This window comes from Cupressus sempervirens, chromosome 2 (genome assembly GCF_028749045.1).
Source record: "Cupressus sempervirens isolate cs-2001-9-10 chromosome 2, ASM2874904v1, whole genome shotgun sequence".
In the NCBI taxonomy this organism is placed as follows: Eukaryota; Viridiplantae; Streptophyta; class Pinopsida; order Cupressales; family Cupressaceae; genus Cupressus; species Cupressus sempervirens.
The window spans coordinates 335,935,866-335,955,001 of record NC_143119.1 but is presented as its reverse complement, the minus strand read 5'-3'; the positions used below and the strand labels follow the sequence as shown (position 1 = coordinate 335,955,001).

The following is a 19,136-nucleotide window of genomic DNA, read 5'->3' as shown; positions in this document are numbered from 1 at the left end:
ATGATATATGCATGTTCATACATTGATTTTGATTATTGCATGATGATAGTTGGATGGATTATTTATATGTGGTTTCTATGGTTACTTACCCCATACTTGCATGTGTATGGTGTACATGTATGTTTTACTTTATGATTGATGTTCCTAATGTGGTTGAGGGACGGAGTCATAATCATCTGCTAGTCAAGATCTACGCAATGTACCACTCTCTGCTATTACCTAGTTAGTTTATAATATATGAGTATGTACATGTGTGGATTTAATGCAGATTGCAGGTACTGGGTACCAACTTCCCTAAATTGCCAGGATGAGCCTACCCTATTGTAGTATCTCAATGGTATAAGTGGGGAGATAACTCTTGAGTCCATATCCTAACCTAAGCCAATTGTCCTAGAAAGTAGGACAAGTATCTGAGTTTTTACCCATTTGAATTTATCAAGTGACGTGAATTCGTGATTTTGACCTTGAAGTTTGATTATGTTCTTTGTTTCAGTTGAGTTTTCGTATTTAGTTTTGTGAGTCTGGTGTGATTTTTTTAGTTATAATCAAATCAAGTTAAAAGATAATTTAATGATTTAATTTAATGGAATTTTTATAAAGAAAATTCAATATTTAATTAATCAAGAAATTAATTAAATAAAAGAATTAAATTTAAATATTTTATTAAAGTTCTAATTTTGGCGTATTTATATTTATTTAATTTAATAATTATTATTTAAGAGTTTTATTTAAATAATAAACAATAAATAATATTATCAGTTAAATTAATAAATATATTACTTAAAACATCTCATGATTTAATAAGAGAGATAAAACATTAATTTAATAAAGTTTATTTTAATTAAATTGCATAAAGCTTGTGCATGAAATTAAAATAATAAAGGATAAAGGCTTTTCATATGATTGCACAACCAAAGCCCTGATTTGTGGGAAATACTCTTTATTAGGAAATTGGAGTTCATTTCTACATACACAAGTTTGGAGGAGCCAATTTCTAAGAAGAGGGTTTTGGAAAGGAAGGAAATTCTTGCGTGTTTTGTGTGTTTGTTGTTTTAGCATCAGATTTAGGTAGGATCTTGTGGGTATGTGCAGTAGTTGCTCATTCTTGATTTCTTTGCCTTCTCCATGTTTGCGAACCTATTTTCAAAATTGAATTGAATTTGAAACCCTTGAATGCGATTTTATCATTCCTCATTTGACAAACCTCTATTTATGAACTGATCTTGAAACCCTTGTTCGTGATATTATTGTCCTTCATTGTGAAATCATCTATATGTAAATTAGAAAATTGAAACCCTTGTATTGAAATTTTTGCTCTTCATTTCTTGAAAACAATCGGTGAATGAATTTAGTTTTGAAACCCTTATTGAATGGATTTGAAGGGTTGTTTTGAATTGTTAAATCAGGTTGTGGATTTTGAAAAGAAAAACATTTTTTAAAAAAGTTTTTTGGTTGTTTGATCTAGGTTTCTATACTAGGGTTATGTTGGAGAATTTATGAAAAAAAAAAAAAACAAATGTAATTACATAGTAATTTGTAATTGCTATATAATTACATTATTAAATATTAAAAAAGGAGGAATCCAAATTTAACTGAGAGGGGCATTGCATTTTGTGGTTTTTATTTAAAAAAAAAATTATTTTTAGGCAGGTGCGGGCCACCACTCCCTACGCCCCTTTCTCTCCTCCCTGTGTTTTACCGAGGGGCGATCTAGTTATTGTTGTTGCACAACATGTACTACTGCAATACATAGCATTGTTGCTGCGACAAGTTTACTCTCAGTCGCACGGGCCTACAATGCTTTTTTTTTTTTTATTGCATTTTTTTAATGGTTTTCAAATTTTAAAATTATAATTATATTTAAATTTAATTTGTTTTAATTTAAAATTATTAAAATTATTTAATTTATTATTGTATAGTTTAGTTAAATATTATATTATTATTATTAATTATGATTATTAATAAATTTAAAATTATTTATTAATAGTTGTAGTTTTTATATTAATAACTAATATTAATTTCTATTTTTATTAATATATATTTTAGAATGATAAAAAAAAAAATTTAGATGATAATTTCAAGTGGATTGGAAATGAGGTTTCAGAGTTACATCAATTGGGTTTAATTTAAACTAATTGTTTTAAACCTAATGTTGATTTATCTAAATGAACATGATGAATTTAAGGGATACATTTTTAAATAGAGTACGAAACATGGAAACCTAAAAACCTTTAGTGAACTATTATGTTTTCAAAACTAAATGGATTATGAAACTTAATGGTACAATTTTATATGAAAATGATTTGTAACACTAGGGAAATTTTATGATTTGAAAACCTTAGTAGTTATCATACTTTGAGAAGGCAAAAATTGTAATGTGTATGTTTACTAAACTCTTATGTTTTGATAATGAATTGAACTATGAAACAATGTTTAAACAACTTTATATGAATTATTGAATTGTCTAGGATTCTAGTGAACTTAGAAACCTTAGTGAATCTGGCAACTAGAGAAATGGAAACTAAAACCCTGATTGAGACTGAAAACATTATGAACTATGATATTTGGAAATGAAAATGAAAGCTAAAAACCATAGTGAAAATTAAACCTTTGTGTTTTCAAAACCGAATGTATCAAGAAAGTTACATTGTATGTACCGTATGGGATGTGTGATTTACTAATGTTTGGTTTTGGGGTTGACTTATCTTTGACTAGTCAGGTTGTATTACGAGAGGCTTGGGGGTTTTAGTTTGTGATGATATTATGGCTTATTTTTTGTTACGATCTTTTATACATGCCCATGGTAATGTGTCATGCATGTTCCATGAGAAATTTGTTCAGATGACTATTATTGCTTTCCAATATCTCTTGTGTAGAACTAAAGTGAATGGTGTGACTTTTCTAGTATAACCTTTTGAGTCTTCGATTAGTTATCTTTGGATTGCTTCCTAGTTTCTTGTATAGGACTGAGGTGATTATGTGATTTGTTCTTGGTGATGTCATGTTATGATGTAGATTTGGTTTATGTGTAGTTGAGTTTGGATTAGTCCTATTAGGATGATCGTATTGGTGGAATCTATAATTAAGATCAGTTATATTTTAGTACTTTCCATTTGCTTGTTTAAGAATTGATGTGTGGTTTTTGGTCTTATAATACCTTCTACTTTTGTTGAGCTTAGGGTAGGTTATATATATGTCATGTTGGAAAGTGGCTTGCAATGGAGGCCGAAGCCCAGAGAGGTTTCCTGGGTAACCCATTGTAGCTTATTATAATAAGTGATAACATTTCATTAAATGGGTTAAAATAAATTAATAAGATAAGGTGCCACATAAAGTCACTAGGGGTCTAAAGTCCGAAGGGACTATCAAGGTAACCTTAGAGTTGACTTGTTAGTATGTCTTGTTTGTACGAAAGGATATTGATGTTGCATAGAGACACTAAGGGGTCGGAGTCCATAGTGGTTGGGAGGGTAACCTTATAGTTGGCTCATGTGATGACACTTGCCCACTTGCATAGTAGATTTCCTATATGTCATTGTTGCCTCTGCGATTAGTTGATACTTGTGCCTTGGTACCCTTTGAGATAGTTTTCTTTCAAGTGTTTCCTTGACCTAGATGTTGGTTATGACTTGTGTTTTGATATCCATATGGGACTTGAGTTTATCTCCTTAGTGCAGTGGGAGTGGGCCATTTAGGTTCCATGAGGTCAGGTGGTAGTGCATATTTCTTATACCTTTGAGATCCGACCGTTGGATTCCATTGCTAGATGTATCTATGCAATTAATCCTTTCTTTTTAACCTTCTATTTCTATTGGATGATTATTCTCTTTTATATTGTACTTGATTATCAAAGATCTTGTGAGATGTTGTACTTGATTATCAAAGATCTTATGAGATGTTGTATATTATTGATGATGTATATTCTTTGAGCTTATCATACCATGTGACTTGTACATTAGATGATTAAACATTTCTAACTATTGCCAAGTGACATCTTATATAATTGTATATTGCTTAAATAGATCTGTGCTTGTAATAATTCTATGATGTGGATTTTGGTTTTGTGTTAGATTTAATTTTAATTAAACTTAAATGTGATTCAATGTCATGGAACCCTTAAGAATTTTAATTTTTTTTATGGTATGTGTTTATGTGTATGTTATTACTTCCCCTATATTATATATGTTGTTGTTATGTTATTATCTTTCAAAAAAAATTGTTTGGAAAACTTAGTGAAATTTTAGGTTAATTTCTTTTGGGTTTGCTAGCGGGGTGTTACATATTCGTATTTACTCATCAAGTAACTTGTTCTTTATCTCCTACACTTGAGGAGGATCCATTGCTATTTTTATCCATAGCTTTGTTATCTTCAAATAGCTATATGGTTGATATCAAACACACTTAGAGTTGTTTATGTCACATCACCCTCAATATAAATGATTACTTATAGTGGTATATATTTTCCATCATGCATATACCTCACAAAGAATATAGACAACTCTTTTATACTCCTGATAATATTTACCATATCAGGTAAGACTTGATAACACTATGTGGCAATTAAGATTTAATAATTTGCAATGTCTTATCTAGATGGTGAAATTCAAACAAATTCACTTGCAATACTTGCAATGGTGCATGTGTGGTATATTATGCAACCTATTCTCATAATTTATATGAGAGAATTGAGGGTGTTGTGATTGGGGAACACATATCATATCTCAAATCTGATCATAGACTATTGTACATAAATTTGTTGTGGGCAAATGATAAGCTATTTGGGACAAAATCTCAATTTCCTCAATGATCACTTTCATAAGGGAAAAAATCTTTTGACTGAAAAAATGGTAAACATCTTTAGGGCTACAATGAGACTCTATAAGGGGGGAGGACATGCAAGTTCACAATGTTAATAGCTATGCATTAACAAAAATCTTTAAACGGAGTATAGTTAGATAAGGAATTTAAAATGGGTAGGAATATATGAGAATCAAATTAAATAAACCTTGACATTAAAGTTTACAAGAAGATTCTAAAGATGAAATGAGTAGATTTTATGGTCACAAGGAAAGAGGAACTAATTTTCCTTAGTAAAAATAACCCAAACTATTTCGGAAAGAACTTTAGTCTAAAAGGAAACAAACTAAAAACAATATTATAGCCACTTAATGGTTTGATTATGCTAGAAAGTTGTATGAACAAGAAGGTGAGGTGGACCCACCACCCTTGGTCAACAACATGAACAAAAAATCATCGTGAAAGAGGTGAAGATGGGTATTAAGAAACTAGAACCACATTACGAATATCTTCAATAATATTAGTCGACATAGGTTTCCTAAAGATTGGACATCAGCCTGGAATGCCCTATTTTAAGAGTGATGATGTCAATAACCCCTCCAACTATAGGAATGATCAATCCTCAATTTATAAACTTATTTGGCAATGTAATAGCAAATAGTTTGAAGAAAAACATAAACGTATAAAAAGTCAAACTAGTTTTAGGCCAAAACACTCAACAATTGATCATTGTATTGCTTTAAGGCACATTATCAAAAAGAGTGGGAGAAAAAGGATGAGGTATTTTTGTTGTTTTGTTGACTTTAGAAAGGCTCTCTACACTATCCCTAAGGACAAGCTTTAGGTCAAAATGGAAGAATTAAGGATCCCTATACAAAACTTCAGTTCACATTTCAAAATCAAAACTTGAGTCCGCATTTTTAATTCAAAACTTTAGCTAACATTTCAAAATCAGAACTTGAGTCAGCATTTTAAATTCAAAAATTTAGCTAACATTTCAAAATCAAAACTTTAATTGACATTTTAAAATGTTTCATGAGCAATATTGGGGTCAAACAAGGTTGCCCACTATTACCTACTATGTTTGTTTCGCTTATAAAATGTTTCATGAGCGATATTGGGGTCAAACAAGGTTGCCCACTATCATCTACTATGTTTGTTTGGCTTATAAAATGTTTCATGAGTGATATTGGGGTCAAACAAGGTTGCCCACTATCACCTACTATGTTTGTTTGGCTTATACATTGACAAACTTGAAGAGTGGTTAAACCTGCAAAATACTGAGGGTATCAAGTTGAGAGAATGTTTAATAAGGTTGTTGCTTTATGCGGACAACTACTCTCTTTTTCCCTTGAGCACTTTTGCAAAATATTGTTACTATAGGTCAATATCAAAAAGACTAAAGTCTTGATTTTCTCTAATTGTAAAAGCAGTATCAACATAAGTTTTATTTTGAAAAAATACCCTTATATCGTAGGATTGACTTCAACAAAAAACTAAGATGAAATGGTTGCAGAAAGAAAAGAACGTTAGAAAGATGGAAGACATTTTATGCTCTCCAAAACAAGTGTTGAGAGGCAAGCATTTAGGATTGTTCTACTGATTGTTTTTATGGGTGTGAGTCATTGACCATCAACACTTAAGCCTCACAATGGAAGAAAATCAAGGGAATCCAAAAGCATATGATCACAAACAAGTTTAGAATCAAAAGCACTATCCCATTTGATATAATGCTAAGTGAAATGGGAGCAACCCCTATCAAAGAACTTGCTATGGTGCATCTAAAAAGTTTTCTAAAAAGAATCCAAAAAAGTACATGGATGCAACACAACATAAAGTTGATGAGTAAATAGAATATTCATTTCAATGTGTCCCACAAACAATAAATATCTTTTTTATGCATAAAATTTACAAGAAAATTGGGGGAATTGGTTTGGAAGTATATACATTATATCAATGAATTCAATCTCAAATGTGACTAACTTCAAAATGTACGGAAGAATGCAAAAGAGGCTTGGGAAGAGAGAGTTTGCCTGTGTTGAACAACACTTTATTTTAAAATGTGTTGCATACAAGGACAAGAGGACCAAGTTACTCGATATAGTGCATTGAAAAGTTAAAAGTGCTCATCATAAACTTGCACATTTAACCTCAAACTTTATAAAATTTCTTTCTTAATTCATCCCTTGCCATTGTAATGACACCTCATGGAAACATGGAAACATAATAAGATGACCAAGTTAATGGCTATAGTGCATTAAAAAGTTGGAAGTGCTCATCATAAACTTGCACAAGGAGTTACTCAAATTGGCTATGTTCCTCATAAACTTCATAAATTTTCTTCCTAATTTATCCCTTACCATTGTAACTTGCCATTGTAAAAACTTGTGAAAACATGAAAACATAATGAGAACCAGCTTGTGCCTTCCCATTAAGCCCACAAAAAAGTTATAACCTCATCTTTCTTTTTGAGATGTTTGTTTGTTACATTCTACTTGTTTAAGGATATTTGTAATTATCTAGTCAGTTTGCTGATCGAATTGCATTGTAAATCATATGTGAAACCCTGTACAAAACCAGTTATTATACATTACATAACAGAACAAGAAGAAAGAAAACTTTATTCCGAATACACGTGTGAATAGTAATTGCAATGAAAGAATTCGAGGTTGGGAAGCAACCTTTTAATGGAATAATGATGGATTAGATTACTGCTCCCAATTACAAATCATTACTTTGCCCCCACGGTTAAAGAATCAACAATGTAATATGCAGTCGCAGACGATGCAATGGTGCATCTTGAATTGAACCCACTTCGTCATCTGCTAAGGGATGAATTCATCATAGCGGCTCATCTGAAGGATGCTTGGATCTCTTCCAGAGTTCGTCCTTTGGTTTCCGGAACACACAATACCACAAAGGCCAGTGTGAAGGTGCACACAATAGAATATAGCGTGAATGTCCCTGCAACAATAAGACGGTAATAATGGAACTTCAGAAAACTGTTCATAATGAGCAATTATTTACTCATTTTTTGACAATATGTTTTCTAGCCTACTCTAGACTAAATATGGTTCGCAAGATCTATCAAATGGATATAGGTGTTTCATCCACATTCCTGCTGCAATCTGTTTTTAGATCTACAAACGGGGCATACATTCCCTACCCCTGCTGGATTTGAACATGCTACCTCTCTTTCAAGGATATGTTTTTACTTGTTTAAAGATTGAAACTTTTCCCACACAAATAGGCCAGATAAGGCTAATAGACATTTTAGAACTCGCCTAGTTCCAATCTTCCAACATTCGGTATCAGGGGACATGGCATGCCCTGAAGGCTTAATGGACCAATATAGGAATCTAGGAGAGACCACAAATATTGTCGTCTGGTCTAATTGCTTTACTAAAAGTGTATACCATATAGAGAAGCGGTGCACATTCCATCATGTTTGTTATAGCGGAACTCTTCCATTTGGCAATGATTTAGTGGGCAATTTTGGTATGCTTAAGTGATGCACAGCTTAAGGCTAAAAACTCACCAGCATAGCTCCATTGCATTAGTAAATTGATAGTCATTGTGACCACCCATGATGTCATCCAATGTGCCAGGGTTGCTACACTGCCAGCAAGACCCTTGACATTGAGTGGAAGTATCTACAGTAGCACAGGAAGAGTTAGATAATAGAGAAACGGATTATTAGTAGCATCACTTTAAGTGATTAAAGGACCAAGAGATTCTTCCCGGTGTTTCTATAAAGGGTGCAATAATGTGACCTAGTCAATGTTACAAGTGTGTTACCTCAGACATGATAATCCATGGGATGGCACCCATACCAAGTGAGAAGGAAACGATGAAAATCTGTAATCAAATCAGCAAATAACAAATGATATATATCAATATGACAAGAGAACGATGTGACAGAGAATGTCTAGTTAATGCATAGAAGTTTTAGTATGTGTTAAAAATCCTAAGAGCTATGTTACTCAAGTGTTCTATTATTTCCAATTTCTATATTCATATTTGAGTTTTCATTCCCAACTTACCAGCAAACTTGTTAAAGCTAATACACTGAAGAACATTTCATATTGAGAAGCTCCTTCCATATGGCTCTGCAATAAGAGCAAACTAGAAGTTAGCTTTGGACAGCCAAGAAATTCCATACCATCAGGCACCAGATAACACCACCAAATAAGTGTTCAGTAGAAAGTGAAGGCATGCTTTTCATAGAGCTTCAAATCAACCATTAGGCTTTTTAGAGGCGCTGCATTCAAGTAAGATGAGAGACCAAGAAGGAAACGACATATGGCTTTTAGTGACACTACCTTCAAGTAAAATGAGAGGCCAACAAGAAAATGACATATGGCCATCCCTCCTGATGAGACCTATTGACAAAACAATAAAACATGTTAGTTCTCTCCACCATTGAATCTATGCTCCCAAATGAAACAATACAAAATCGTGATAACTGCAAGGTTTTTCTCACCATAAGGAGAAGACGTCGACCAGCTTTGTCCATTAGGCATACAGTAAGCCCAGTTGTGAGCACCTGTAACATTATCCTTTATTAATAAGCAACATGAGACTAAATCATGACAGACAAATTCATGCAAGACTTCAAGACAATAATTAAACCTGAATGGCACCAAGTCCAAGTGATGCAGCACTAGCAGATGAAATCCCTGCAAATTTGTGGATAGCACAAATCGTAGCTCAGTGCTTTGTTTAAGAAATAAGATTAACATAGACACTATGAACTAAAAATCACTTCCAACAACCTTTTATCTCGTTGACTTTAAATTTCTAAGATAATTCTCTGCTGCCAAAGGCTATTGCAAAGCATGCTATAGATTCCATAGTTTATAATATGATAAATTGAACATGAATAAAGACATGATATAGAACCTCAACTTTAGATACCTATAGGCTAGAACTCACCAACAGATTTGAAAATGGAAATGCTGTAAAACATAATACCATTAACTCCACTTAATTGCTGCAAAAGTTGCAGCCCAATACCAATCTGCAGTCTCCCATTTCAAGACAATATCAGCATACAAAATTGTGAGTTGTGTCCATTTTGGAAGAATGAAGTAGTTGTTGACTGATAAACCTACTTGTGTAAATTGGCCAAATGGGGAAATCTTAAGATGTAACTCACAGTGAGAGGAAGGGCATATCTCCGTTCAAAGATCTCACCGAATTTGATTCTACTTTGCTGACTATTCATCTCCATGACACTCTAGACTCATAATATTTCCATTAGTTAGACAAGATTCTACCATTATAGAGGTTATGTTAACTAATAGACAATTAAATCCCATTCACGATAGGAAAAGCTTAAAAAAAAAGCAAAATCTATACAAAAGCAGATGACTCCTCAAACTGGTAGAATATTGAAAACACAGTAAGAAGTTTGATGATGCAATTAATGGAACAGGCAAAAAATGCAGTTCATCTTGGAGAAATTGTAGCACCTTGATTTCAATTGCTTCAAGGGAGACATCAATATTAGATCCTCGGAGTGCTTGTAGTGAAGCTTCAAAACTATCATTACCAACTTTTGCCTGCACTCAAGTAATCATAAATTTGCCAAATAAGTTTCTTTGTATAGTACATGTCATTTTAAAATTGTTAGCGATAATTGAATAATATCATTTCAAAATGTATCTGTATGTGAAATATGCTCACCAGCCATCTTGGGGATTCTGGTATGAAGAAGAGGCCGAATACCAAAAGGGCACAAGGGATCATACCTGTCCAGCTAAAGTTGTCAACCTATGATTTCTTTCATAAAAGTTAAAAATCTAATTTATTTTTTTAAATTCACCTAGCAAAAGCATAATAAAAGGTACCTGCAACTGCAAGAGGACGCCATGAAAGGAACAGTCCAAATAGATATGCCAGCATAATACCAATTGTCACAGAAAGCTGTTGAAAAATCAATTAAGTATAAGATTCAAAACTGTATCAAATTACACTTTATATTAGGACTATTATCATGATTAATATACAAAAGAATTTTGAGTTTACAAAACAGACCTGATTTATTGCCCCAAGACCTCCTCGCAAATGCTTTGGTGCAATCTCAGATATGTATACTGGTACCTAAAAGACCCATGATATGGTTAGATTCATAGCTGTCCACGTGCCTGTATGCTCTTTAATTTATTAAGTGTAATAATTTATGGCTTAAAAATGACAACAATAGGCTTGTTCTAGATTGTGAAAAAAAATTGACTTACAGTGAATGAGATGACTCCCACTCCAAAGCCTGTGAGCACTCTTCCCAAGTACAAAAATGAAGAATCCTGTAACCATAGGGTGATGACATCAAAAAGAGGAATTTCCTTATGCTCCAAAGGAAAATCACTATCAAACTTCTTATTCGTTTAGCTATCATTTTATCAAAGGAAAATTAGCTTGCCTTGGCAAAAGAAATAGCAAGCCACCCAAGAATGTTGGGAATGGAAGCTACTAGTAATGCCTACACGCAAACAAAGAAGAGGTTATGCAAATCTAAATGTGTGTTAATTGCACTCATCTTTAAAGACTGGGTACAAAAAAGAATTTATATGACCATCGTTGCTACTAGATGTACAAGACAAAATCTTGCAGTGTATCCCTTTAGCGGTAGCATATTAGGTCTAACATATAAATTTATTTTAGTAAAGAAAGAAAAACATTGAAGGCACTTACCCCTTTCGGTCCAATATAATCAGCAACTTGTCCACTAATTATTGCACCCACCATGGCTCCAACATTAGTTAAAGATCCAAATAAGGAGAACTAACAGAAACAACAAGACTCTATATTAGGATCTACCACATAAACTATATTCTATCCTATTGCAAAAATGCATTCATCAAATAATAGTACCTGGGAAACAGTTAACCCAAGATCATTGATGATCCCACTTTGTGTGGGCGAAGAGTATCCAATCTGCAAGAACGTTGCTATCAGAAACTTCCTTTTTTTATTCAGGTCGACTCTTGTAATGGATGCATGGATTAAAAATCAATCTATTCAAATAAGAAACTATAACTTACACAGAAACCAAACTGTACAGGCCCCAGGGCAACTATTAATGTACATAATATTGCAGTTATAGCACTTCCACAGAAGATTTCAACATTATCTGCCTTTCTAGCATCTTTACCGCCATGACAACCACATTTGGATATGGTTAGACGTGTGCTTCCTTTCTCTAAGAGAGCCTTTTTAATATCTCCATTGCCACCCATGCTTCCCTTTTCCAAATCATCCATGTACTCCATTGTTTTTATAGGGTAAAATCCGTAGTGACCAAATTTTCTGCAAACTTACAGGCCTGCACAGCCAAAATCCTGCTGGCAAAATATTCAACGCTCCCCTCAGGACCCGTGACAAGGGCTTAACTACCTCTTATGTACCATAAGTTGAGTAGTTCTATTGGGCACTGACAGATCGGTCTTTTGGTGCAATGGCAACTCCACTCTAACAAGTGGTCCAAGTTCGAATCCTCAAAATGTCAGGTAATGCTCAAGTAACGCTGAGGGGATATTGTTGGAAAAATGTTCAACACACCCCTCTATAAGTTTAGTGGTTGTATCAGACACTAACAGATCAGTCTTTTTGGTGATAGCAAGGATAGCAACATGCAACATGCAAAGAAGTAGAGAATCAAAGATTCAACAATTTGGATTTTCAAAACTTAAGCATTCTAGATTCCAGGACACAAGATTTCAACATTCCAGGATTCAAGGACCCAAAATGAGAGAAAGAGTGCTCATTTTATAATTTTCATGTAGGGTGAGAGCATTGGATTTGTCACCCACACACATGCGATGTGGCAAGAGATTCCTATGATGCATATGACAGAATATGCCAAATGTAAGATTCTATGACACATGAGAGTCAAATTTGGCTAAATGTGGAAGAGAATCTATGACGCATCATAAGATTCCTCAACCCACTTAAAGCCAAGAATCTATGACGAATAAGCCAAATAGGGCATGCGTAAGAGGTAATAATAATTCCTATGACGCATATGACAGAATATGCCAAAAGTAAGATTCTATGACACACGAGAGTCAAATTTGGAAGAGAATCTATGACCCGTCATAAGATTCCTCAACCCACTTAAAGCCAAGAATCTATGACGAATAAGCCAAATAGGGACATGCGTAAGAGATAAGAATATTTGATTAGGAAAAATCTCAGCCAAGTGTCAAAGGAGAATCCACGAGGTGTCATATCCAAGTGTCATGATGATGGAATATTTGAATTAAAAATCCTCTTATTCCAAAAAATAAGAATTAGCAGAAAATGGATTTAATGATGAAAAATGGAACTTAGGAATTAAGAATTTCCATGGTTTGCAAATAATGAATCAATTAATTAATAAAATTAATTAATTGACGATGATAAACTAATTAATTAATAAAATTAATTAATTGAGGATGATAATTAGGAAGAATAATTAGAAAGAATAAGATTAAATTATGGGTTATTTAATCCTATAGAGAAAATTAGCAGATGATTGGCCAAATTGATTAAATGAATGCGATTGTATCCTTTGATGAAAATGTGACGATGATGGATATCGAATGAGATGATGAAAATGTAGACCAAAGCCATGGTCAAATTAATTGATAGATCAAAATTGATAACATGCCAAGGACACATGACATGAATTAATTGATATGTAACATTTAACCGACATTTTAAATGCTACAAGATTGAAATTGACTGATAAGGTTTGATCATAATAACACTGACGGACACTATCAATATTATTAAAATGGTTGATGATGCCATGATCTGACATTGAAAGCCTCAACAATGTCAAAGATTGAATGACATGAATGATATTTTGATTCCCATCAATACAACTTCATAACGTATACATTCATAATGATATAATTCTCCGATGATATGGATATAAGTAGAAGCCAGCAAACCCAGTTAACATATTCAAAATCCTTGCAAAGAAAATTGAAGAAGACAACAATAGAGGAATAATAATGATTTTAAAAAGATAAATAGGTTTTAAGCTATATAACAACAGACTCTAATTAAAGATAATTACCAGAGTAACATAAAAGTGGAAATAATCGAAAGGCACATCACTCTCTTAGTGCAAATTTTCACGGCTTAAACAGTTCCATTTCAGTAATTTCATAACAAGGTTTGAGCAGTTTCCATTTTAGGACCTGTCAATAATACCTATATGATGAAACATGAAGAAAGCTAGATTATGTGGTCTATTAAAATAGACGATTCAAATGTCCATAATGTTCAAAACCATCGAAAAACTAACGTACAAATAGACTGTTTCAAGGCAGTTGCTAGAAGATATATATGATTCTTTTTTTAGGATGCCGAGTTTACCTTTGTTTATGTGCCTCTTCTAATACCCCGAGCACAACATTTGCTAGTAATCAATATTCTAATTTCAGTTTTATCCAGTGTTTAGTTCCAGTTAGCATAAAGCTATTAATTTCAATTTCATGAACAGTACTGCATATTTTTTAATTAGGAAATGAGACGTTGGAAAGGAGTTATTTCAAATTTTTATTCTTTTCAACCATATTTTCGGTCAGCTTTCTAAATAGCCATGTGTTCAATCAGTACAATCTTAAAAGCGGTGATTAAAAGTGTAATGAGTGCATTGCCTCTTAAAAATTAATAGACCAATATAAGCATGCACCTATTTTTACAAATCTAGCAAACAAATTCAGCTACTGGCAAGGAAAGATGAAGAAAGCTATAAGACAAAACATGAATAAACATGATAACTAGCATAACAAACAACCTGATAATAAAAATTGAACGAAATCTATTTTTACAGCCAAAAGCCTTCAACAGTTCCATAATGAAGCTTAAACAATTTAGCTTCAAGATTCTTGAAAGCGAAACAATGACGCCCATACAATAAACATAATGAAAGCTAAAGCATTTGGTTAGTGTCATAAACAGATGATTCAAATGACCTCAACAGCTGTGAGTCTGTAAACTGCCTACCATCATGATGCATCATAACAGCTTGACCATGTGAATTACTAGTTTGTGCCTGTGAAGTCCTGTGCATCAAGTCCATGGTGCGTTCAATATCTTGGGAAGTTGTTGGATGGGAACCTCTAAAATTATTTCCCTGCAACAACCCGAACATGTGTCCTTCATAGTTTCCAATACCACCTAGTTGCTCTCCTTGGTGCTCTTTATCTAAACTTACAGGAAAGCCACTTGTGGAGGACTGGGAGCTATTAGTTAGCAATTTGTCTGGCGAGACAAGACCAAAGTTGCGCTGTGCTGCTTGCTGGTGCACCATGAGAGGCTGAGTCATTTCTTGTATAAGCTAATCCATTGTAACACCAACACTCCTTGGGGTAATGTGATCAAATGAGGCTGAACTTGGAGCCCCCCTTGAGGTCCAGGAGTTCGATGACAGAAGAGAGAGAGCACACCCAGAGTCAGAGACTCCTGATAAAGTAGCTGATGCTACACCTAACCCTGCAAGATCTTCACCAGAGGAAGATGATGAGAGTGTCAGAGCTTGACTCACATGTCCCCCAGTGCTTTGCAGGTACTGAGGAATGCCCTGATTAATAGCACCGCCAGGTACACCCTTATTGGAACTCTGTAGATACAAAAGCAACTTGTCTGTGTTGTAACGAGAGAGGGAGCTTCCCATTACTTGTCCATCAAATGGTGATTGGTCACCTGACTTGACCCTTGGCCAACATCCTTTTCCATAGCCAAGCTTGAAGTCAATAGAATCCCCCAAAAATGAACTTGTGTCGTATCGTGAGTGCATGAAATGTGATCTATCCATCAATAAGTTGCTAATTCGCCTGTCATCTGTTATTTAAATATGAGAGAGATGTTAGTTTGCACATGCAGTGCAGCTGTGTTATTTTCCTGACAGTAGCTCATAAAGAGCAACAACTAATTAATTAATTTTTGAATTTACCAAGAAGATTTTAGTTGAAACTATTTTTTGCTAACAGACATCTGTAAATCCTTGTGCCTAATTGAGCATAGGAATTGGGAACATGGCTGTGGTCAGAATTTTCTTTGTCTAAGGTTTAACATTAATCTCAGATTGGATTACCTCTAGTTGCAAATATAGAGGCCCTAACGAGTAGAACAGATGGGCATGGGAGTGAGGAAATGTTGTAGAATAATACACCATGGACGCCTGTTCTATGAACCAAAAGGTTACATGTTGCAAAGTTGTATACTGAAATGTAACATGATTCATCACTAATTATTGTCGATGGCTATTAAAGCTCTTAGTGCAGGAATATTATTCACAACTGCAGATTAAAGCAAACTATGTGTACTGTGGGTCGAGAAAACACCAAAGCAATTGACATCCTCAAGTTTAAAGCACTACCAATGTCAAAATCTCACAAACATTATGCAAAGGAAATCAAATTGCAAAACGAAAAACTTAGGGTTCGTTTGGTGAGCGGAATAGGAATATGTATTTCGAAATAGAATGCATTCCTGTTCTCTGTTTGGTTCAGCCAATATTTGATAAAAATTTGCGGACCCAAAAATTTATGTTTTCTAAAATTTTTTAAAATAGAATAGGAATACATATTCCAATAATACCTATTTTGGTGGAATTGCAAAACCTCATTTTTGGGCCAAAAATGGAATACATATTCCATTTTTACTTCGTATTCCAATCTCATTTTGGTGCATCCAAACAAGGAATTCAAAATTTTTGGAATACGTATCCCTATTCCACTCATCAAACGGGCCCTTATGAGTTAGGATGATGTCTAGCTAAAACATTACACACTAAGGGAAGAATTAAGTTTCAAAAAAAAAGTCAACTTTGACTATTTAACACTTTTGATCTGAGAATTAAACTTAGTGTGTGATATTTAAGCCATTCTAGCTCAGAAATGATCGAGGAATTCACCCACTTTTCATGGGTTGGCTTTATCCTTGCATTTAGGTGGATGAATTTATTATAATGAATGGTACTCATTAAATGGAAAATGGAAAATGGTACTCATAGATGATTTCAATCGTAGGACATGGGTGTATTTTTTAAAGAATAAATCTGAAGCATTTGATAAATTTGTAGAATTTAAAGCCCAGGCTGAAAGAGAATGTGGACATTACATCAAGGTCCTCAGATCAGATAGAGGAGGGGAGTATACCTCCAATTCTTTTGTAAATTTTTGCAGGAAACATGGCATAAAGAAAGAGCTCACAACTAGCTATACACCACAGTAGAATGGAGTGGCTGAAAGAAAGAATAGGACCATTGTTGAAATGGAAAGGAGCATGATGAAAGAGAAAGGTCTCACAACTGAATTTTGGGGAGAGGCTGTGGCAACAACAGTTTACCTAATCAATAGCTGTCCCACAAAGGCAGTTCGTGACAGAATTCCAATGGAAGCATGGTCATGAAGAAGATGGACGGTTTAACACTTAAGGGTATTTGGATGTGTTGCATATGCACATGTGCATAAAGAGCAAAGGAAAAAATTTGATAACAAAGGTGTGAAATGCATTTTCACAGGGTACAGTCCAGAATCAAAGGCATACAAATTGTATGACCCACTGAATAACAAGATGATGCTTTCAAGAGATGTGGAATTTCTTGCAAATCAGTCTTGGTATGGTTCAATTGATGAATCACCAAGCACTTCAAGTAAAGTGCCAATCATGAGTGAAGAGGATGCTGATGAACATCAAGAAGAAGGAGTAGATAGAAGGAAAGGCAAGCAGCCTCAGTCATTACCGAGCTCCTCTAGGCATGACAAAGTGTCAGGGCCAAGCAATAGTAGCAAAGATTCTAATCCCACACTCTCCTCCCTGTTACCAAGAAAGACCAAGAGTCTTAGGGAGATATACCAAGATGAAAGGTATGAATATTATGATGAGAGTGTTAATTTTGCATTATTTTCTCATAGTGATCCAATATATTTTGAAGAAGCTATTAAGGAGAAGAAATGGTGTAAGGCCATGGATGAGGAAATAGATGCCATAGAAAGGAATGAGACATGGGAGCTAACTGATTTGCCTCCCAAGAAGCAAGTGATTGGAGTGAAATGGGTCTACAAGACCAAATGCAATGTTGAAGGCAATATTGATAGGCATAAGGCAAGGCTAGTAGTCAAGGGCTAAAAATAGTAGTATGGAAGAGATTATGATGAGACCTATTCCCCTGTTGCAAGAATGGAAACCGTGCGTGTTGTCATAGCAATTGCAGCTCAACACAAGTGGAAGGTATTTCAAATGGATGTGAAGCAGAGGCTGAATACATAGCAGAAAATGGAGCAGCATGTCAAGCTATTTGGCTAAGGAGGATCTTGACAGATTTGAATGAAAGGCAAGGAGATGGAACCACAATTTATTGTGACAACATCTCATATATTGCTTTGTCTAAGAATCCAGTCTTCAATGGGAGAAGCAAACACATAGAGATCAGATATCACTTTATCGGAGAGTTGGTGGAGAATGGGGATATCAAAATTGAATATTGCAAGTCTGAACAATAGCTAGCAAAAATTTTTACCAAGCCATTAGACATTGAAAGTTTTGTACACCTAAGAGAGTGTCTTGGTGTAGTTTATTTGGATCAGTAGTGATCCTTATTTTTTTGGCTTGGGATAAAGGGGGAGTGTTGGAATATTAATTGTGGTTGGTTGTTTCTCCCTAGAGCCAAATGCCCACCTACCACCCTGAACGTTCAAAAAATCCGTTACGGGTAGGTGAGATTTTGAAATTGAAAATGAGAGGGAAAATAATTTTGCTGAAGACAAAAGGAATGTTTTATCATTCATTTTGATCAGTTAGTTAAGAAAGAGAAAGAGCTCAGAAATTGCAGAGAAGAAAGAAGGAAAAGTGATCAGTAGATCCATTGGTGCAGAGACAGGAGGAAGTGTTATTCATGCCTGTAGTAGCACGTGCTCCTTTGTGTCATTCTGTAAGTTTATAGCTTATTTTTTTTCATTTTTCCTATTGAAGCAGTGATTGCTCCAGGCATTTTTGTATGCAGCCATTAGAGCTACACGTTTAATGTTTAAAGTTTGAAGCCTAAAGTTTTTTAAGTTTTAAAATTTTAGGGTTATTTTTAGGGTTTTCTGGTTGAAGCCGAATGCTCCCAGATTTCTAATAGTTTGAATTATATTTGAATAGAAAGTAAGCAGGCATACTTGAATCCATTATTTTCCTTCTTCTATTCATTGCATTTTGGAAAGTTTATTTGGAAGTTTCAAGCTTTGAGTTTCTGGTTTTAATGGTGAAATCATTCACCCTGGAAGTTTGTCACTCGGTTTGCTCTTTAGCTTGAGTTTTAATTTTATAGTCATTACCGAGTTCAATCAGTGCCT

At 34.2% G+C, this 19,136-nt stretch overlaps 1 protein-coding gene and 1 pseudogene across 1 annotated transcript; both read right to left on the bottom strand.

The window, feature by feature from the left end:
• Positions 1 to 7,648: 7,648 nt before the first annotated feature.
• LOC149572498 (sugar transporter ERD6-like 6) lies at positions 7,649 to 12,071 on the bottom strand. Its single transcript, XM_089811492.1, has 18 exons — positions 11,844 to 12,071; positions 11,674 to 11,736; positions 11,494 to 11,583; positions 11,222 to 11,281; positions 11,040 to 11,105; positions 10,837 to 10,902; positions 10,650 to 10,725; positions 10,486 to 10,550; positions 10,272 to 10,361; positions 9,956 to 10,036; positions 9,733 to 9,817; positions 9,430 to 9,476; positions 9,281 to 9,343; positions 9,120 to 9,179; positions 8,841 to 8,906; positions 8,596 to 8,655; positions 8,336 to 8,450; positions 7,649 to 7,761 (listed from the first exon to the last, which is right to left on the bottom strand). Exons 1-18 carry the CDS (start codon positions 12,069 to 12,071, stop codon positions 7,649 to 7,651), a joined length of 1,494 nt encoding a protein of 497 aa, XP_089667618.1.
• Positions 12,072 to 14,725: 2,654 nt separating this feature from the next.
• LOC149572497 (uncharacterized) lies at positions 14,726 to 15,970 on the bottom strand (annotated as a pseudogene).
• Between the last annotated feature and the right edge of the window lie 3,166 nt (positions 15,971 to 19,136).

Bases quoted from the DNA above. Each gene is read 5' to 3' on its own strand.
- LOC149572498 (XM_089811492.1), bottom strand. From the start codon at position 12,071: ATGGAGTACATGGATGATTTGGAAAAGGGAAGCATGGGTGGCAATGGA. The intron at 10,551-10,649 runs GTACCTTTTATT...TTAGCTGGACAG, and splicing joins GCGTCCTCTTGCAGTTGCAG to GTATGATCCCTTGTGCCCTT. The intron at 9,477-9,732 runs GTGAGTTCTAGC...ACAAATTTGCAG, and splicing joins TTCCATTTTCAAATCTGTTG to GGATTTCATCTGCTAGTGCT.